The 18,164-nt window shown below is 37.7% G+C and overlaps 1 protein-coding gene across 1 annotated transcript in view; it reads left to right on the forward strand.

Annotated features, from left to right (window-relative positions):
• The window catches only part of WDR27 (WD repeat domain 27), a 243,624-nt gene that overhangs the window by 87,064 nt on the left and 138,396 nt on the right, over positions 1-18,164 (forward strand). The window contains exons 20-21 of the mRNA XM_025384452.1: positions 524-621; positions 12,954-13,056. Of these exons, the coding sequence (XP_025240237.1) occupies positions 524-621; positions 12,954-13,056 (201 nt within the window). The remainder of the gene's footprint in view (positions 1-523; positions 622-12,953; positions 13,057-18,164) is intronic.

Raw genomic sequence — 18,164 nt, forward strand, 5'->3', positions numbered from 1 at the left:
TGAGAATTGCTTCTGATAGCAGCACAGGGAAAGAGGAGCGAGTCAGAGTCAGGGCCAGGACTCGACACCCTGTGGGAGCTCACCCACATCGTCATCGCAGGAGCCTGCTCAGTGTAGTTTAGCGGTTGATAATTGGCAGATAAAAAACTCAACTTTAAGTGCTTTGTTGAGGGGCGTCTTTCAGATGATTTATTGAATATGGCTTATGGTCTATACTCTAAACATGAATTTTGGTGTGTTACTATCTTGGTCTTTTGATCTTTGACCATTTTGTACTTCTGTAACTCTCAGTGGCATTACACATAAAGAGAACCCACATCAATAATTCTCTAGGTCAAAATATACCTTCATTAACTACTTTATTTAGAAGTTTCTGGAGTCCAATTCTGAAATTGTTACAAACAAGAAAAAAACTTTGTGTTAATATCTTACTTGAGAGTCAGCTATTATGAGATATCATTAGCATAATGCTTATTAACTCAACCTTTGAAAGTACATCTTGATTTCCCCCTTATAATTATAGGGTTCATCATTTACAACCCAACAGCCTCAGGCTTATAACCTCTTCCTGACCACGGCCATTGGCGATGGGATGAGACTGTGGGACCTGAGAACCCTGAGGTAAGGCTGTCCGGGGGTGGGGAGCTCAAGAGATGTAAGCTCAATCTGATTTCTTTTCCAAATGTGATGAGGTTGTGGTTAATCTGTGTACACTGATTATTCTAAGACTGATTTATGCACAGAAAAGGTAGCTCTTACTTTGGAAGGGTGAAGCACTAGGTGCTGGTCTCTCTGCTATATGTGGCTTAGGAGAGTAATACCAGGCCCTTCCTGTGGGTCAGCGATGTTGAGGGAGACATTGGAATCTCCTAAACCACAGTTACCATATGGTGTGATTACTGCACTCTGTCCCAAGTGTGTTCCCATCTCCTTTGGGTGCCACCCACGAGGCGCCGAACACCCCCGTAACGCAGGGCCAGCGGTGCCTGACTCTCCTTTTCCTACCTCCTCAGGTCACAGGTGGGAGGGCATTTCCTTAGATATACTATCGTTAAGTAAATTACTTCTCATTTCACGTCATGTATGTTTTAGATGCTTTGGTAGACTTTGAAAATGCATTTTATAAAAGTTAGAAAGCACCTTAGTTTTATCAGCAAAATATTTACAAATCTTTTAGGATAGAAATTCTTGATATAACTATATTTGTTGTTTATTTTTGAATGCAGTAGTAAAACTGATAGGCAGGTTTGTTGACCATTATTATTTCAAATTCGTGATGAGAATTTGTATGAGCAATTGTGTTGCACATGAGGACGTCTTAACCAATGACTGACTGTATCACATTGCTGGTGGCATAAGATTATGATGGAGCTGAAAAATTCTTTTTGTTTAGTATTTGCTTGATTACTTTTTATCATGATTTTAGAGTGCATTCCTTCTACTCATAAAAAAAATTAACTATAAAGCAGTCTCAGGCAGGTCCTGCAGGAGGTGTCCTGAAGAAGACATTGCTTTTTTTTTTTAAATTTTAGACAGAGTCTCACTCTGTCACCCAGGCTGGAGTGCAGTGTTAAATGATCTCAGCTCACAGCAACCTTCCCGCCCCAGCACCCTACCCCCGAGCTCAAGGAATTGTCTTGCCTAAGCCTCCAGAGCTGCTGGGTTTACAGGCAGAAATGCCACCATGCCCAGCTCATTTTTTGTTTGTTTGATTTTTTTGAGATGGAGTCTTGCTCTGTCACCCAGGTTGGAGTGCAGTGGCATAATCTCAGCTCACTGCAACCTCTGCCTCCCGGGTTCAAGCCATCTCAGCCTCCCAAGTAGCTGGGACTATAGGCATACACCATCACACCCAGCTAATTTTTGTATTTTTAGTAGAGATGGGTTTTCACCATTGTTGGCTAGGTTGGTCTTGAACTCCTGACCTCGAGTGATCCACCTGCCTCAGCCTCCCAAATTGCTGGGATTACAGGTGTGAGCCACTGCACCTGGCCAAAACATTGTTATCACAGGGAGATGACAGCTCCATGCCTGTCACTGCCCCTGAAGACCTTCCAGTGGGACAAGATGTGGAGGGGAAGACAGTGATGTTGATGATCCTGACTCCATGCAGGCCTAGGCTAATGTGTGTGTTTATGTCTTAGTTTTTAACAAAAACGTTTAAAAAGTAAAAAAAGTTCAAAATAGAAAAAAGCATGTCGAATAAGAATATAAAGAAATAAAATATTTTTGTACAGCTGTATAATGCATTTGTGTTTTAAGCTAAGTGATACTAGCTTTGGGAGGCAGAGGTAGGCGGATCACCTGAGGTCAGGAGTTTGAGACCAGCCTGGGCAACATGATGAAACCCCTCTCTACTAAAAATATAATAATTATCCAGGTGTGGTGGTGTGCACGTGTAATCCCATCTACCCGGGAGGATGAGTCAGTAGAATCACTTGAACCTGGAGGCAGATGTTGCAGTGAGCCAAAATTGCATCACTGCACTCCAGCCTGGCTGACAGAGTGAGACTCTGTCTCCAAAAAAAAAAAAAAAAAACAGTTTATAAAGTAAAAAAGTTACAGTAAACTAATGTTAATTTATTACTGAGGAAATAAAAATATTTGAAAATAAATTTGGTGTAGCCTAAGTGTCCAGTGTTTATAACATCTATAGCAGTTATGGTCATGCCCTTGACCTTCACATTCACTCACCTCTTGCTCAGTGACTTGCTCGGAGCAACTTCCAGTCCTGCAAGCTCCATTCATGGCAAGGACCCTATACAGGTGCACCCTTTTTAATCTTTTATGTTATTTAATTTTTTTTATCTCAATAGCTTTTGGGGTACAAGTGGCTTTTGGTTACATGAATGAATTGTATAGTAGTGAAGTCTAAGGTTTTAGTGCACCTGCCACCTGAGTCTATACATTGTACCTAATATGTCGTTTTTTTATTCCTCACCCACCTCCCACCCTCCCTCTTATGAGTCTAGTCTCCAAAGTTAATCATACCACTCTGTATGCCTTTGTGTACTCATGCTTAGCTCTCATGCATAAGTAAGAACATAAGGTATTAGGTTTTTCATTTCTGAGTTACTTCACTTAAAATAATGACCTCCAGCTCCACCCAAGCTGTTGTAAAAGACATTCTTTTGTTCTTTTTTATGGCTGAGTAGTAGTATTTCATGGTGTCTATATACCACTTTTTCTTTTTTCACTCATTGGTTGATATGGTTTGGCTGTGTCCCCACCCAAATCTCATCTAGAATTGTACTCCCGTAATTCCCACGTGTTGTGGGAGGGACCCAGTGGGAGATAATTAAATCATGGGGGCAGTTTCCCCCATACTGTTCCGGTGGTAGTGAATAAGTCTCATGAGATCTGATGGTTTTATCAGGGGTTTCTGCTTTTGTCTTCCTCATTCTCTCTTTGCCTGCTGCCATCCATGTAAGACGGGACTTGCCCCTCCTTGCCTTCCACCATGATTGTGAGGCTTCCCCAGCCACATGGAACTGTAGTCCAGTTAAACCTCTTTCTTTTGTAAATTGCCCAGTCTCGGGTATGTCTTTATCAGCAGCACAAAAACAGACTAATACAGTAAATCGGTACCAGTAGAGTGTGGTACTGCTGAGAAGATACCCAAAAATGTGGAAGCGACTTTGGAACTGGGTAACAGGCAGAAGCTGGAACAGTTTGGAGGGCTCAGAGGACAGGGAAATGTGGGAAAGTTTGGAAGTTCTTAGAGACTTGTTGAATGGCTTTGCCCAAAATGCTGATAGCGATATGCACAATAAGGTCCAGGCTGAGGTGGTCTCAGATAGAGATGAAGGACTTGTTAGGAACTGGAGCAAAGGTGACTTTTGTTATGTTTTAGGAAAGAGACTGATGGCATTTTGCCCCTGCCCTAGAGATTTGTGGAACTTTGAACTTGAGAGAGATGTTTTAGGTTATCTAGTGGAAGAAATTTCTAAGCAGCAAAATGTTTAAGAGGTGACTCGGTGCTGTTAAAGGCATTCAGTTTTAAAAGGGAAACGGCATAAAAGTTTGAAAAATTTGCAGCCCGACAATGCAATAGAAAAGAGAAGTCCCATTTTCTGAGGAGAAATTCAAGCTGGCTACAGAAATTTGCATACGTAATGAGGAGCCAAATGTTAATCCCCAAGACAATGGGAAAATGTCTCCAGGGCATGCCAGAGGTCCTCACGGCAGCCCCTCCCATCACAGACCCAGAGGTCTGAGAGGAAAAAGTGGTTTCATGGGTCTGGCCCAGGATCCCTGAGCTGTGTGCAGCCTGGGGACTTGGTGCCCTGTGTCCCAGCCGCTCCAGCCATGGCTGAAAGGGGCCAACGTAGAGCTCATGCCATGCATCAGGGGGTGCAAGCCCCAATCCTTGGCAGCTTCCATGTGGTGCTGAGCCTGCAGATACACAGAAGTCAAGAATTGAGGTTTGGGAACCTCTGCCTAGATTTCAGAAGATGTATGGAAACGCCTGGATGCCCAGGCAGATGTTTTCTGAGGGGTGGGGCTCCCTTGGAGAACCTCTGCTAGGTCAGTGCAAAGGGGAAATGTGGGGTCAGAGCCCCCACACAGAGTCCCTACTGGGGCACTGCCGAGTGGAGCTGTGAGGAGGGCTGCCATCCTCCAAACCCCAGAATGATAGATCCACCGACAGCTCGCACCATGAGTGTGGAAAGGCTGCAGACACTCAACACCAGCCTGTGAAAGCAGCTTGGATGGAGGTTATACTTCACAAAGCCACAGGGACAAAGCCGCCCACAATCATGGAACCCAGCTCTTACATCAGTGTGGCCTGGATGTGAGACTTGGTGTCAAAGGAGATAATTTTGGAGCTTTAAGATTTGACTGCCCCACTGGATTTCAGACTTGCATGGAGCCTCTAGCCCCTTCGTTTTGGCCAGTTTCTCCTGTTTGGAACAGCTGTATTTACCCAATACCTGTACCCCCATTGTATCTAGAAAGTAACTAGCTTTTGGTTTTACAGGCTCATAGACAGAAGGGACTTGGCTTGTCTCAGATGAGACTTTGGAGTGTACACTTTTGGGTTAATGCTGACATGAGTTAAGACTTTGGGGGACTGTTGGGAGGGCATGGTTGATTTTGAAATGTGAGGACATGAGATTTGGAGGGCCATGGGTGGAATGATATGGTTTGGCTGTGTCCCCACCCAAATCTCATCTTGAATTGAACTCCCATAACTCCCATGTGTTGTGGGAGGGACCTGGTTGGAAATAACTGAATCATGTGGGCAGTTTCCCCCATACTGTTCTTGTGGTAGTGAATAAGTCTCATGAGATCTGACGGTTTTATCAGGGGTTTCTTCCTCATTCTGTCTTTGCTTGCTGCCATTCATGTAAGATGGGGTTGCCCCTCCTTGCCTTCCGCCATGATGGTGAGGCTTTCCCAGGCACGTGGAACTGTAAGTCCAATTAAACCTCTTTTTTTTTTGTAAATTGCCCAGTCTCGGGTATGTCTTGATCAGCAGTGTGAAAATGGACTAATACATTGGTCAATGGGCACTTATATTGGTTCCATATCTTTGCAATTGTGAATTGTACTGCAATAAACATACATACACAGTGTCTTTGTGATATTATGACTTATTTTCCTTTGGGTAGATACCCAGTAGTGAGATTGCTGGATTGTATGCCAGATCTGCTTTTAGTGCTTTAAGAAATCTATTTTTAGTTCCATGGAAGACAGTATGGAGATTTCATTTTTCTTTTATACCATATTTTTACTGTGCCTTTTCTTTGTTTAGATACACAAAGAATTACCATTGTGTTACAGTTGCTTAGTACAGTTGTATGCTATACATGTGTGTAGCCTAGCAGCAATAGGCTACACCACACAGCATAGGTGCGTAGTAGTCTACATCATCTAGGTACGTGTAAGTATGCTCTGTGACATTCACACAGGGGGACAAAATTGCCTAACAACATATTTCCCAGAATGTATCCCTGGCGTTAAGTGATGCATGACTGTGTAGTTAACTCCTGGCATCTTCTTAGTACTCAGCAAACAGCTAGCAATATCCGTTTTCTAGTTATTATTGCCTATTTATATATTTTTTTATTTGTATATATTTAGGAGGTGCAAGTGTAATTTTGTTACATGGTCAGATTTATAGTAGTGAAGTCAGGGTTTTTAAGGTATCCATCACCCAAATAATGTGCATTCTACCCATTAAATAATTTTTCTTCCTCCATCCCCTTCCCACCCTCTACCCTTCTGAGTCTCCAGTGTCTGTGGTTTCATAGTGTATGTCCATGTATACACATTATTTATCTCCCACACGTAAGTGGGAACACGTGGTATTTGTCGTTCTGATTCTGAGCTGTTTCACTTAAGATCATGCCCTCTGCTTCCATCCATGTGCTGCAGAAGACGTGATTTCATTTTTTCATGGCTGAATAATATTACATTATATGTGTGTGTGTGTGTACACATGCAAATATACTACATTTTCTTTATTCAGTCATCTGTTAATGGGCACTTAGATTTATGCCTTATCTTTGGTATTGTAAATAGTGTTACAATAAACATATGACTGCATGTGTCTTTTTGAAATAATGATTTCTTTTTCTTTGGGTAGATACCCAGTAGTGGAGTTTCTGAAATGAATGGTAGTTATATTTTTAGTCCTTTGAGAGATCTTCACATTGCTTTGCATAGAGGTTGTACTAATTTACATTCCCATCCGCAGTGTATAAACTTTCCCTTTTCTCTGCATCCTTGCCAGCATCTGTTACTTTTTGTCTTTTTAGTAATAACCATTCTGACTGGTGTAAGATGAAATCTCATTGTGGTTTTAATTTGAATTTCTCTGATGATTAGTGATGTTGAGCATTTTTCATGTGCTTGCTGGCCATTTGTATATCCTCTTTTAAAACGCTTTTATACTGTTGGTGGGAATGTACATTAGTTCAACCATTGTGGAAGACAATGTGGTATTTCCTCAAAGACCTAGAACCAGAAATATGATGTGACCCAGCATTCCCATTACTGGGTATATACCCAAAGGAATATAAATCATTCTATTGTAAAGCTACATGCATGCATATGTTCATTGCAGCACTATTCACAATAGCAAACACATGGAATCAACCCAGATGCCCATCAATGATAGACAGGATAAAGAAAATGTGGTACATATACACAATGGAATACTAGGCAGCCATGAAAAGGAATAAGATCATGTTTTTTTGCAGGGACATGGACGGAGCTGGAAGCCATTATTCTCAGCAAACTAACACAGGAACATAAAACCAAACACTGCATGTTCTCACTTATAAGTGGGAGCTGAACAATGAGAACACATGGACACAGGGAGGGGAACAGCACACACTGGGGCCTGTCAGGGGGGTGTGGAGAGGAAGAGCATCAGGATAAATACCTAATGCTTGTGAGGCTTAATATGTAGGTGATGGGTTGATCTGTGCAGCAAACCACCATAGCACATGTTTACCTGTGTAACAAACCTGCACATCCTGCACATGTATCCCGGAACTTTAAATAAAGTAAAAATATCTATTCATGTCCTTTGCCCACTTTTTAATGGAATTATTTGTGGTATTTTTTGTTGAGTCGTTTGAGTTCCTTGTAAATTTTGGATATTAGTCCCCTGTAAAATGCAGTTTTCAAGTTTTCCCCCATTCTGCAGGTTTTCCATTAACTCTGTTGGTTATTTATTTTTCTGTGCAGACTATTTTTGTTTAATTAAGTCATATTTGTCTATTTTTGTTTTTGTTGCCTCTGGTTTTGAGTTCTTAGACATGAATTCTTTGCCTAGACTGACGTCTGGAAGGGTTTTTTTCTAGATTTTCTTTTAGTATTTTCATAGTTTCAGGTTTTACACTTAAGTCTTTAATCCACCTTGAGTTTATTTTTGTATATGGGGTCCAATTTCATTCTTTTGCCTATAGCTATCCAGTTTTTCAGCGCTATTTATTAAAAAGGGTGTCCTTTCCCCATTGTTGATTTTGTCAATTTTCAAAGATCAGTTGACTGTAAATATGTAGTTTTATTTCTGAGTTCTGGATTCTGTTCCATTGGTTTATATGTCTATTTTTATACCAGTACCATGTTGTTTTGGTTACTATAACCTTGTAGTATAGTTTGAAGTCAGGGAATGTGATGCCTTCAGCTTTGTTCTTTTTATTTAGGATTACTTTGGCCATTTGGGCTCTTTTTTGGTTCCTTATGAAGTTTAGGGTTTTTTTGTGTTTTTTTTAAATATATATAATGTTGTGAAAAACAACTTTGGTATTTTGAAAGGCATTGCATTGTATCTATAGATTGCTTTGGGCAGTATGGTAATTTTAATCATATTAATTCTTCTGATCCATGAGCATAGGGCATTTTTCTCTTTGTTTGTGTTATCTGTAGTTTCTTTCATTGATGTTTTATCATTTTCCCTATAGAGATCTTTTACCTCCTTGGTTAATTATATTCCTAGGTATTTCATTGTTTCTGTAGCTATTGTAAATAGGACTGATGTCTGGTTCTCAGCTAAATCATTATTGATGTATAGAAATGCTACTGATTTTTACACATTGATTTCGTATCCTGAAATTTTACTGAATTTATTTATCAAATCTAAGAGTGTTTTTGGTGGAGTCTTTAGGTTTTTCTAGATATAAGATTATACTGTCAGTCAACAGGGATAATTTGATGTCCTCTTTACCAATTTGGATGCTTCTTTTAAAAAAAAAAAAAGCAACTTTTTAACTTTTTTTTTTTTTTTTTTTTTTTTTTTTGCCTAATGACTCTGGCTAGGACTTCTAGGACTATATTGAATAGAAATGGTGACAGTGGGCATCCTTGTCTTGTTCCAGTTCTTAGAGGACAGACTTTCAACTTTCCCCTATTCAGTATGACCTTGGCTATTGGATTGTTATATATGGCCCTTATTATTTTTATGTATATTCCTTCAATGCTTAGTTTTCATTGAGGATTTTTATCATGAAGAGATGCTGAATTTTATCAAGTGCTTTTTTTTGCATTTATTGAAATGATCCTATGTTTTTTGTCCATTATTCCGTTTATGTGATATATCACATTTATTTATTTTTGTATGTTGAACTATCCTTGCATCCTGGTATAAAACCCACTTGGTCATGGTGTATTATCTTCTTGATGTGCTATTGGATTCTGTTTGGTAATATTTTGTTGAAAATTGTTTTTATGTTCATCGGGGATCTTGGACTATAGTTTTATTTCTTTGTTTTGTCCTTGTCTGGTTTTGGTGTCAGAGTGATATTGGCCTCATAGAATGAATTAGGGAGAATTCCCTTCTTCTTGACATTTTGGAACAGTTTCAGGATTGATATTGGTTCTTCTTTATATGTTTGGTGGAATTTGCCTATGAATTCATCTGGTCCTGGGCTTTTCTTTGTTGGGAAACTTTTTTTTTTTTTTTTCCCCTGATTCAGTCTTTCTACTCATTATTGGTCTGATCAGGTGTTCTATTTCTTCCTGCTTCAACTTTGGGAAGTTGTGTATTTCCGGAACTTATCCATTTTCTCTAGGTTCTCTATTTTGTGAGTGTGTAGTTTTTCATAATAGTCTCTGATGATATTTTGCATTCCTGTGGTATTGGTTGTAATGTCTGTTTTTCATTTCTAATTTTGTTTATTTAGATTTCATCTTTTCTTGGTTAGTCTACAAGTGGTTTATCAATTTTGTTTATCTTCTCAAATAACTGACTTTTCATTTTGTTGATCTTTTAAATTGTTTTGTTGGTCTCTATTTCATTGAGTTCTGCTCTGATCTTTTAAATTTCTTGCTAACTTTGGATTTGGTTTGGTCATGCTTTTCTTGTTCCTTGAGGTGCAACATTAGGTCGTTAATTTGTGATCTTTCTAGTTTTTTTGGTATAGGCATTCAATGGTATAAATGTTCCTCTTAACACTACTTTTACTGTATCATACAGGCTTTACTATGTTGTATTACCACCTTCATTCATTTCAAAAATTTTTAAATTTCTCCTGAACCCAGTTCAATTACACTTCTAGAGCACTTATTAATGTGCCCTGTGCTGTAAGAAGAAATTTACTTTATGAACTCATTTAGGCCCATTTCGTGAATGGGGAAAATGCAGCACAGAGGTGAGCAACTCACCAAAGTTGCTCATTTGGTGAGAAGGGGCTTAGCTGGGGTCAGGGTTGAACTTGGCCCTGGGTCACCTGCTCTTGGCCGGTGCTCTCTATGGCCTCTTCGCTGAGCTCATTAGACAAGAAACACATGTTCATGAGGGAAATGTTCATGGTGTATTCTGGGGTAGACACAGCAGGATATAAAGCTGCATAGTATGCATCTCTACTTTGTTAAAGGAAAACAAAGCCGTTTGCATATGCAGAGAAAATGTGCAGTACATGTGCCACAGTACTTTCTGGGGTTGTTATTGAATGGAAGGATTATGAGTACTTTGATTATTTTTCTCTCTCTTTTTTTTTAATAGTAAAAGAAGAATGTGAAAATTAAAAAATTAATGTAAAAGAAAAAAGGAATTAAATGTATGACAAATATTGTGACAGATGTTTATGACATTTTTACAAAGATTTAGTCTTTTCTCAGTAGCACAATACAGTTCAGGTTATTTTCTACAGCCTATATTACCATCTACAGAATTTTTCTAGACAATTATCTTGGCCATTGTGGCAATGCACTCCAGCCTGGGTGACAGAGCAAGACTCTGTCTCAAAATAAAAAAAAAAGGAATTATCTTTGCTAGGTGTGGTAGGCTCAAACCTGTAATCCCAGCACAGAAGTTCAAGACCAGCTTGGTCAACATGGTGAAACCACGTCTCTACTAAAAATAAAAAAATTAGCCAGGTGTGGTGGTGAATGCCTGTAATCCCAGCTACTCAGGAGGCCGAGGCAGGAGAATTGCTTGAACCTGGGAGGCAGAGGTCACATGAGCCTAGATCATGCCACTGCACTCCAGCCTGGGTGACAGAGTGAGACTCCATCATAAATAAATAAATAAATAAATAAATAAATAAATAAATAAAATAATTCTCTTTGTAGAATTTATACTACATAGAACATGATAGGTAGTCAATAAATAAAATACTGAACTTGACACACAAAATCAACAAATTAAGATATTACATAGTCAGGCATGGCATTTTTATCACAATTGTGTACAACTGTTTCACGCTTAAATAGCTTTGTTCTTCAGGTGAGTGTTTTAAGGCAGTAACTGCATCCAGCGTGATTCTAGATGATAGATATGATTGGGCAGATGCGTTTTCAGCTGAACTGCTGCCCGGGGAGGAGCCGGGTTAGCCCTGCCCAAAGACGGCTCTGCGGTTGTTCAGCTCCATTGCTATGTCTTACAATGAAGTGGACACTGCTTTACTGCACAGGGCTTCTTTTCATTGACATTTGGATGATTAATATTTAAATATTTGTAATCGTCAGAGAATTTGGACAGAAGCCTTTTAAGATCCAGGAGACTTAGGTTAAGCCTCTACTGTGACATACAGAACTGCAGGCATTGTATGGAAAACAAGTTAATAAAAAAATATTTAGCTAAGCTATCTTAATTTATTTTCCTAAGATTGTTTTGAAAATATAAATCATTCCTGTAAATATAAAGTGTCCAATATGTATATTCCTAGTAGATAGTCAACAGAAATTACTTTTTTAAGGGAATAAAAAGATATATATTTATTGTAAAAAGTGAAATTGTTATGAAATTGCTTCTATAGAACTAATTGATTACTATTTCTGCCAGTCCTATTTTATTTTACAGCAAATTTTATATCAGTAAAAGCCATAACTAGATATGTAAAGGTAGCTTTATGTGAGCAGGCTTCCAGCATTCCAAAGCGAGATAGTTTAGGCAGTTACATTGTTATCAACAGCCGTAAGCTTAATTTACAGATTGTTTGTCACATATATGCTATTAATTTTATATATTTATATGAAATGTAATTTATATACAAATAAAACCCTGTTTAAGCAAAAAAGTATATATGTCCTGATAATTATGATCACTGCATATATAATGTACTCAACAATATAACAAGCTGATACACATTTTTATGTGTATGTGCATGCACTTACACTGTGCACAAGGATACAGTTAGCAGAGTGTCTTTGCTCTGCTCTTTCATCACTTTAATCACTAGAACAAATACAAAAGCACATCTTTTGTATTTATATTTTGTGTTTGTATTTTGTATTTGTATTTTTATTTGCATTTGTATTGTATTTGTACTTTGTTAGTACTGTATTGTATTTGTATTTTGTATTTGCATTTGTGTTTGTATTGTATTTGTGTTGTATTGTATCGTATAGTATCGTATTTGTATTTTGTATTGGTATTGTTACCTGTGTGCTGTATGACTTTGCCACCACTCAGGGCACCTGGAACAGGGACTTTGTCAGGCATTTTTGTGGTCCCCAGCCCAGTGCTGCTCAGTGCTTGCGGAGTCTTCTTAGGAAGGCGCTGGTAATCTCCAAAAGGTGTTGGAGATTCTCTCCATAAAATTAACAAGAATTCCTTGGCATTTTTCACAATAAACAAATTTTATATGGTACTTTTTAAATAGTTGTGAAACTTAACCACCCTTCATAGAATGTTTTGCCTCCAAAACGTCTCTGAATAATTTAACTAAATAATTTATTATTTTAGAAGATTTGTTAGGTTTTGATATTTTAAAAATTTCCAGAATATGTTTACATTTAATATTTATCATATATAAAAGCTTATTTACTATTAGTTTTGTCATCTTTGGGAATTTAAGATTTTGAATAGTGTTTGAGTTATTTTTAAATATCTCGAGAGAGACCCATTAACCATTTAATAATTCTTATGTATAAAATATTCTTCCATTATTCATTTGTTCTTTTTGTGAAGAAAAGCAACAAGTTGTTTTCTTTCCTCTAATTTGCATTCAAATTTAAAAATGATTTTTCTCCTGGTGTTTCTTTCCTCCCCGTAGGTGTGAGCGCCACTTTGAAGGGCATCCATCCCGCGGCTATCCATGTGGAATTGCTTTCAGTCCTTGTGGGCGATTTGCGGCTTGTGGGGCCGAGGACAGACACGTATGTATTTGTATTTTGACAGTCTATAAATGTAGAGATTCTAGACTTTGGTAATGTGTAGACTGTTTAATATTGTTGCATATTAGAATAGAAACCTACTTGCAGCTTGACTGTTGGTCAATATTTCAAGACGCTTACACAGTAATAGCATTTTAATAATGTGTGAGGTATGAAAGATGTTTTTACTGAAGCATGATAAACAGTGATCACTCATGAATTATTAATAATTTCATAGATACTTGTTGAGTGCCTACTATTTGAAAGACACTGTGCTACACGTTGTATTTTCTTTTTTATTACAAGATTATAATATTAATTAGTGAAACACCAGATCCTGTCTATTTAATGGTGTGATCTTTTCCTAAGTTACATCCTTAGGAAACAATGTGCTTTTATTAATGGAAATGCCCCCCCTCCCCTCCACATTACACATTATGTGCACGTGCACCATGCCTGGCTAATTTTTCTATTTTTAGTAGAGACGGGGTTTCACCATGTTGGACAGATTGGTCTCGAACTCCAGACCTCAAGCCGTCCGCCTGCCTGGGCCTCCCAAGGTGCTGGGATTATAGGCGTGAGCTACCACACCTGGCCTAATTTATCTATTTGTGAACCGAATCTCTTTGTACAGTGGTGTGTACATGTATGTGTGGTGGTTCTGGAGATTGCAGCATATATGCCTATTATCTTGTTAGTCTTCTTAGAGATGGTTCTTCATTTCCAGTGAAATGTGAAGACTTTATGACCAAGTTGGTCGCCATATCCTTCCCATTCCATGTTGTAGCTGTCTTAGGTATCACATCTTCATGTGTTCAGAACTCTATCACAAAATGTTATACTTTTTTATTTCAATAATTATACATAATGGTGTAATATATTTATCTAGACACTTAGCAATTTCTGCTTTCTTCTTCATTCCTTAAGTTTCAAGTTTACATTTAGCATTTAGAGTAGTTTTTCTTTTTTTTTGACCTGGAGAATTTTTTTTAGCATTTTTTTAGTGCAGTTCTACTGGCTATGAATTCCCTTACTTTTCTTTCATGATAGATTATCTTTATTTTGCTTTCTTTCCTAAAGCATATTTTCACTGTGTCTGGAATTCTGACTTGAGAGTTCTTTTCCTTTTTTTTTTTTGGTTTTTGTTTTTGTTTTTTTTTGAGACAGAGTCTCGCTCTGCCGCCCAGGCTGGAGTGCAGTGGCGCGATCTCAGCTCACTGCAAGCTCCACCTCGCGGGTTCACGCCATTCTCCTGCCTCAGCCTCCCAAGTAGCTGGGACTACAGGCGCCCGCCACCGCGCCCGGCTAGTTTTTTTGTATTTTTTTTTAGTAGAGACGGGGTTTCACCGTGTTATCCAGGTCTCGATCTCCTGACCTCATGATCCGCCTGTCTCGGCCTCCCAAAGTGCTGGGATTACAGGCTTGAGCCACCGCGCCCGGCGACAGTTCTTTTCTTATAGCACTTTAAATATGTTGTTACACTGTTTTTTGGCTGTATTTGTTTTTAATGAGATATCTGGAGTCTTTCCAATCACTGTTGAAATAGGCAGGTGTAAAGTTGGGAATATAAATCAAAACTCTGGAGATGAAGACTAATAATCAGGATAGAGATGATAACTGAAGTGTTAGTAATAAATAAGGTGCCTATGAAGAATGGATACAATGAGTAAACCAAAAGGTAGTGAGTAGAATTCCGGAGAACCTCGACAGTTGAAGCCAGTAGGGAGAAACAGAAGGAAAGGATTTGAGTTACAAGAGGAAAACAGAAGTGAGAGGGTTCCCATGAGGGCCAAGGGAAGCTACAGCTCAGTGAAGGGGAAAGATTCAACAGGCCATGGCAGCAGCAAAGAGTGAAATAATCAGTGATGACCAGAGGCCGCAGATGAACAGGTAGCTGAGGAATGAACGGGAGAAGATGAAATGAGGATGGCACTGAGTATTCCTTACAAACGGTACATTTAAAGTAGAATAATTAATCTATTTATTTTTCAATAATAAAAATGTTATTTTTATTACTAATAGTATTATATACATCTATTTTTATTAGTAAAAGAATTTATCAGTGTATCTTCTTACATTGACTCAGCGGATATCAATACTTGCTTTCCCTCTTATCCACAAGTCAGGCAAAGGTAAAATTAATGTACCTGTACATTTAAAGCAGGCTTCTTAAATATTACCACACACCTTCTAGATTCCCCTGAGCATTTTATTTGAGACCTTTTAGTGTTGATCAATTAGAGCAAAAAAAAAAATCACAGAAATGTGTATTTGCCTAATTAATACTGAATATATTTGCCTCCTAAAGGCTATGAAGGATAAGATAAAAACCACTGGAAGAAACCAGTATATTTCTAATGAAGACAGCATTTTTGGGGATGAGTGCTGCACTGTGATTGAAATCCAGAATGATTTATCTGTTTATTATATGTCATCTGCATAGACAATACACATCTTTGTGACCTTAAATACAGCAGGAAAAAAAAGGTTGAAAAAACAACGACAGAAAAATTCTCAAGTAAAAGACACACAATTTCAGATTCAAAGCTTTCAGTGAATTTCAGATTCAAATTGAATTTGAATCTGAATTTCAAATTCAAAGCACTCGGTGAATCCCAAACATGATAAATTAAGAAAACACTGTTCATTATAGTTTCTCCTACCCTTGAAATGGACTCTGCCTTTGAAATTCTCCAAGTCTATATTCCAGTGCATTGAAACATCTCTTCTCCTCTTATTTCTCATTATTTAGTTAGTCCAGACCTGCATGATCTCTTCCCTGATAAATATCAGCTGGTCTCCATTATTAATGACTTCTTTTTTTCTTCACTGTTGCCAGAATAATCTTCTTCATATTCAGGCTCAGCACTGGCTATGATGGCGTAGCTTGGAACTGACTAGAGTGCCTATCACAACTACTACACAAAACCTGGTTTAACTAGGGTGTGAGATGCAAAGGGGCATCTCACATTCTGCGGCTACTTTTTCTCTGAAGGAGTTTGCCATTTCTGAACAAAAAAAAGAGACCTATGTTTCAGGCAAAGGCCATACAGAGGGGTGCAGCTGTCTGTGTGTGTGTGTGTGTATGAATGGTAAGAGGTGAAGTTGTACATAAAAATTAGCAGAACTTTTTCTTGATATTGCAGGGATGTAGAGATAAAAACTTGAAAACTGTAGGGCCATGAAGGGTCAAGTGCCGTGCCCGACACTACCAGTATTCCTGTCAACATATTTTATTCAATTCTGGAGCTAAGGAGGGCAAGAAACTGATAGGCTCAGCAGAAAACCTTTAGAAGCAGAGTGGGGTTTTTAACAATATTTCAGGGCTGAGGGTATAAATATCAGAGGTCAGTCCCTGCTAGTGGGGTGGGAGTTCCCAATGGACACCTTAGCTTACCCCTGGATAAACCAGGAGTTGATGGAATCTCACCCAAGCTGCAATCCAGCCTTGAGTCTGCTCAACTCTGTTTATAGTAAGGAAGTCTTCTCCTGCTCCATCTGCCCACCTTTCTGGAGTACAATAATATAATTTTGAGCCTTGGGAGGTTTTTTTTTTTTTTTGTAATATACATAGCATTCAGTTTTGAGTCAAAAAGTACAAGTATGTCAAGACATAGAGAAAAAAAAAAAAGGAAAAAAAACATCATAATAGAAACAATACTATGGGTGACTCAGGTATTGGACTTAGCAGACAAGGTTTTAAAAATAGCCATGATTAATATATTCAAGGAAATAGATTGCAAGTCAGAGGCCACAAATATAAGGATGGAGAATTTTACCACATTGTTGGAATTTCCTAGAACTGAAAGATACATCGTTTGAAATTAAGAGTGTAGAGACAGAAATGTTGAAAATAGCAGGATGTGAAATGAAGCTGATATGACAATACTTTAGTGTAAAGTAGACTTTGGGTCTTAATGCATTACTAGAAATGATGAATGACATTTAATATGACAAAGATGCCAATCTATGTAGAAAATGTCATAAACCTGTATGCACCCAATAATGTAGTTTCAAAATATATAAATCAAAAGTGATATAACTCTGAGAAGAAAAAGATGTGTCTTCAATCATAATGGAAAACTTTAACAAACTTCTCTTAATGACTAGAAATGACTAGAAAACAAACAGATTATTGATGATCATGACACTTTTTAATGTAAATACAATTACACTTTTCTTTGTAAATACTATGTGTTTAAAATATTCTGCTGGGTCTCTATGTAGAACCAGGATTTTACGTGTGGCTTAAAAGGACTTTCACAACATGCCTCCAAATTACCTATCTATCTTCTCTCTCGATTTTTTCCTATATATCCTACTTTCTGTACAACTTCTGGATATCACAGTTCTTTTTATAATAATAATTAAAAAAAAAAGATGAACCAAAAAATATTCTCACAGAACACAAGACTACATCAGAAAAATGTGTCTGCTAAGCAGGTGAAAACTGATGATATATTTGCAAATTAGCTTAAGAAAGTTAAGAAAACACATACAACATCAGAAATTGCTAGACAACAGGAATATATGAAATGAGAACTGATGGAAGTTAGGAAAGCATTAGAAAAAAATTCAGAAATAAAGGCCAAATGCAAAGAAATATTATAGAAAGCAAATATAGCGAGCATAATAGGGAAAAAGGATACAAATGAGAGAAGTAAATAAAGAAAATGATAAAAGAAATTCAAGGTGAAAAGATAAATATAGAAGTTTAGCAAAGGAGATTCAACCTACATATAAATGGAGTCCCTGGACATTTTTTTTAAAAGTCAGTTAAACAGAACAAATAATTAATATTATAATTCAAAAATATATTTTCTAAAATTAAAAAAGTTTAGTTAAATCTAGATATTGCAAGAATACCTGGGAAAATTGACCCAGACTAGTTTGCATAGAAATACTGCTTAATAAGTCCATTTGACTACAAAACACCTTTGTGGATCCATGTAAAATGTTCAAATGCTTATAAGGGAAACAGTATCAGCTTGGATTGGACTTTTGTAAATCATCATTTTTTTTTTTGTTAAAAAAACATTGGGAAGAACATATTTAACATACTCAGAAAGATAATCTGAGTCAAGAGTTTTAATATCCAGCTACATTTTTTT

This window comes from Theropithecus gelada, chromosome 4, assembly GCF_003255815.1.
Source record: "Theropithecus gelada isolate Dixy chromosome 4, Tgel_1.0, whole genome shotgun sequence".
Classification (NCBI taxonomy): domain Eukaryota; kingdom Metazoa; phylum Chordata; class Mammalia; order Primates; family Cercopithecidae; genus Theropithecus; species Theropithecus gelada.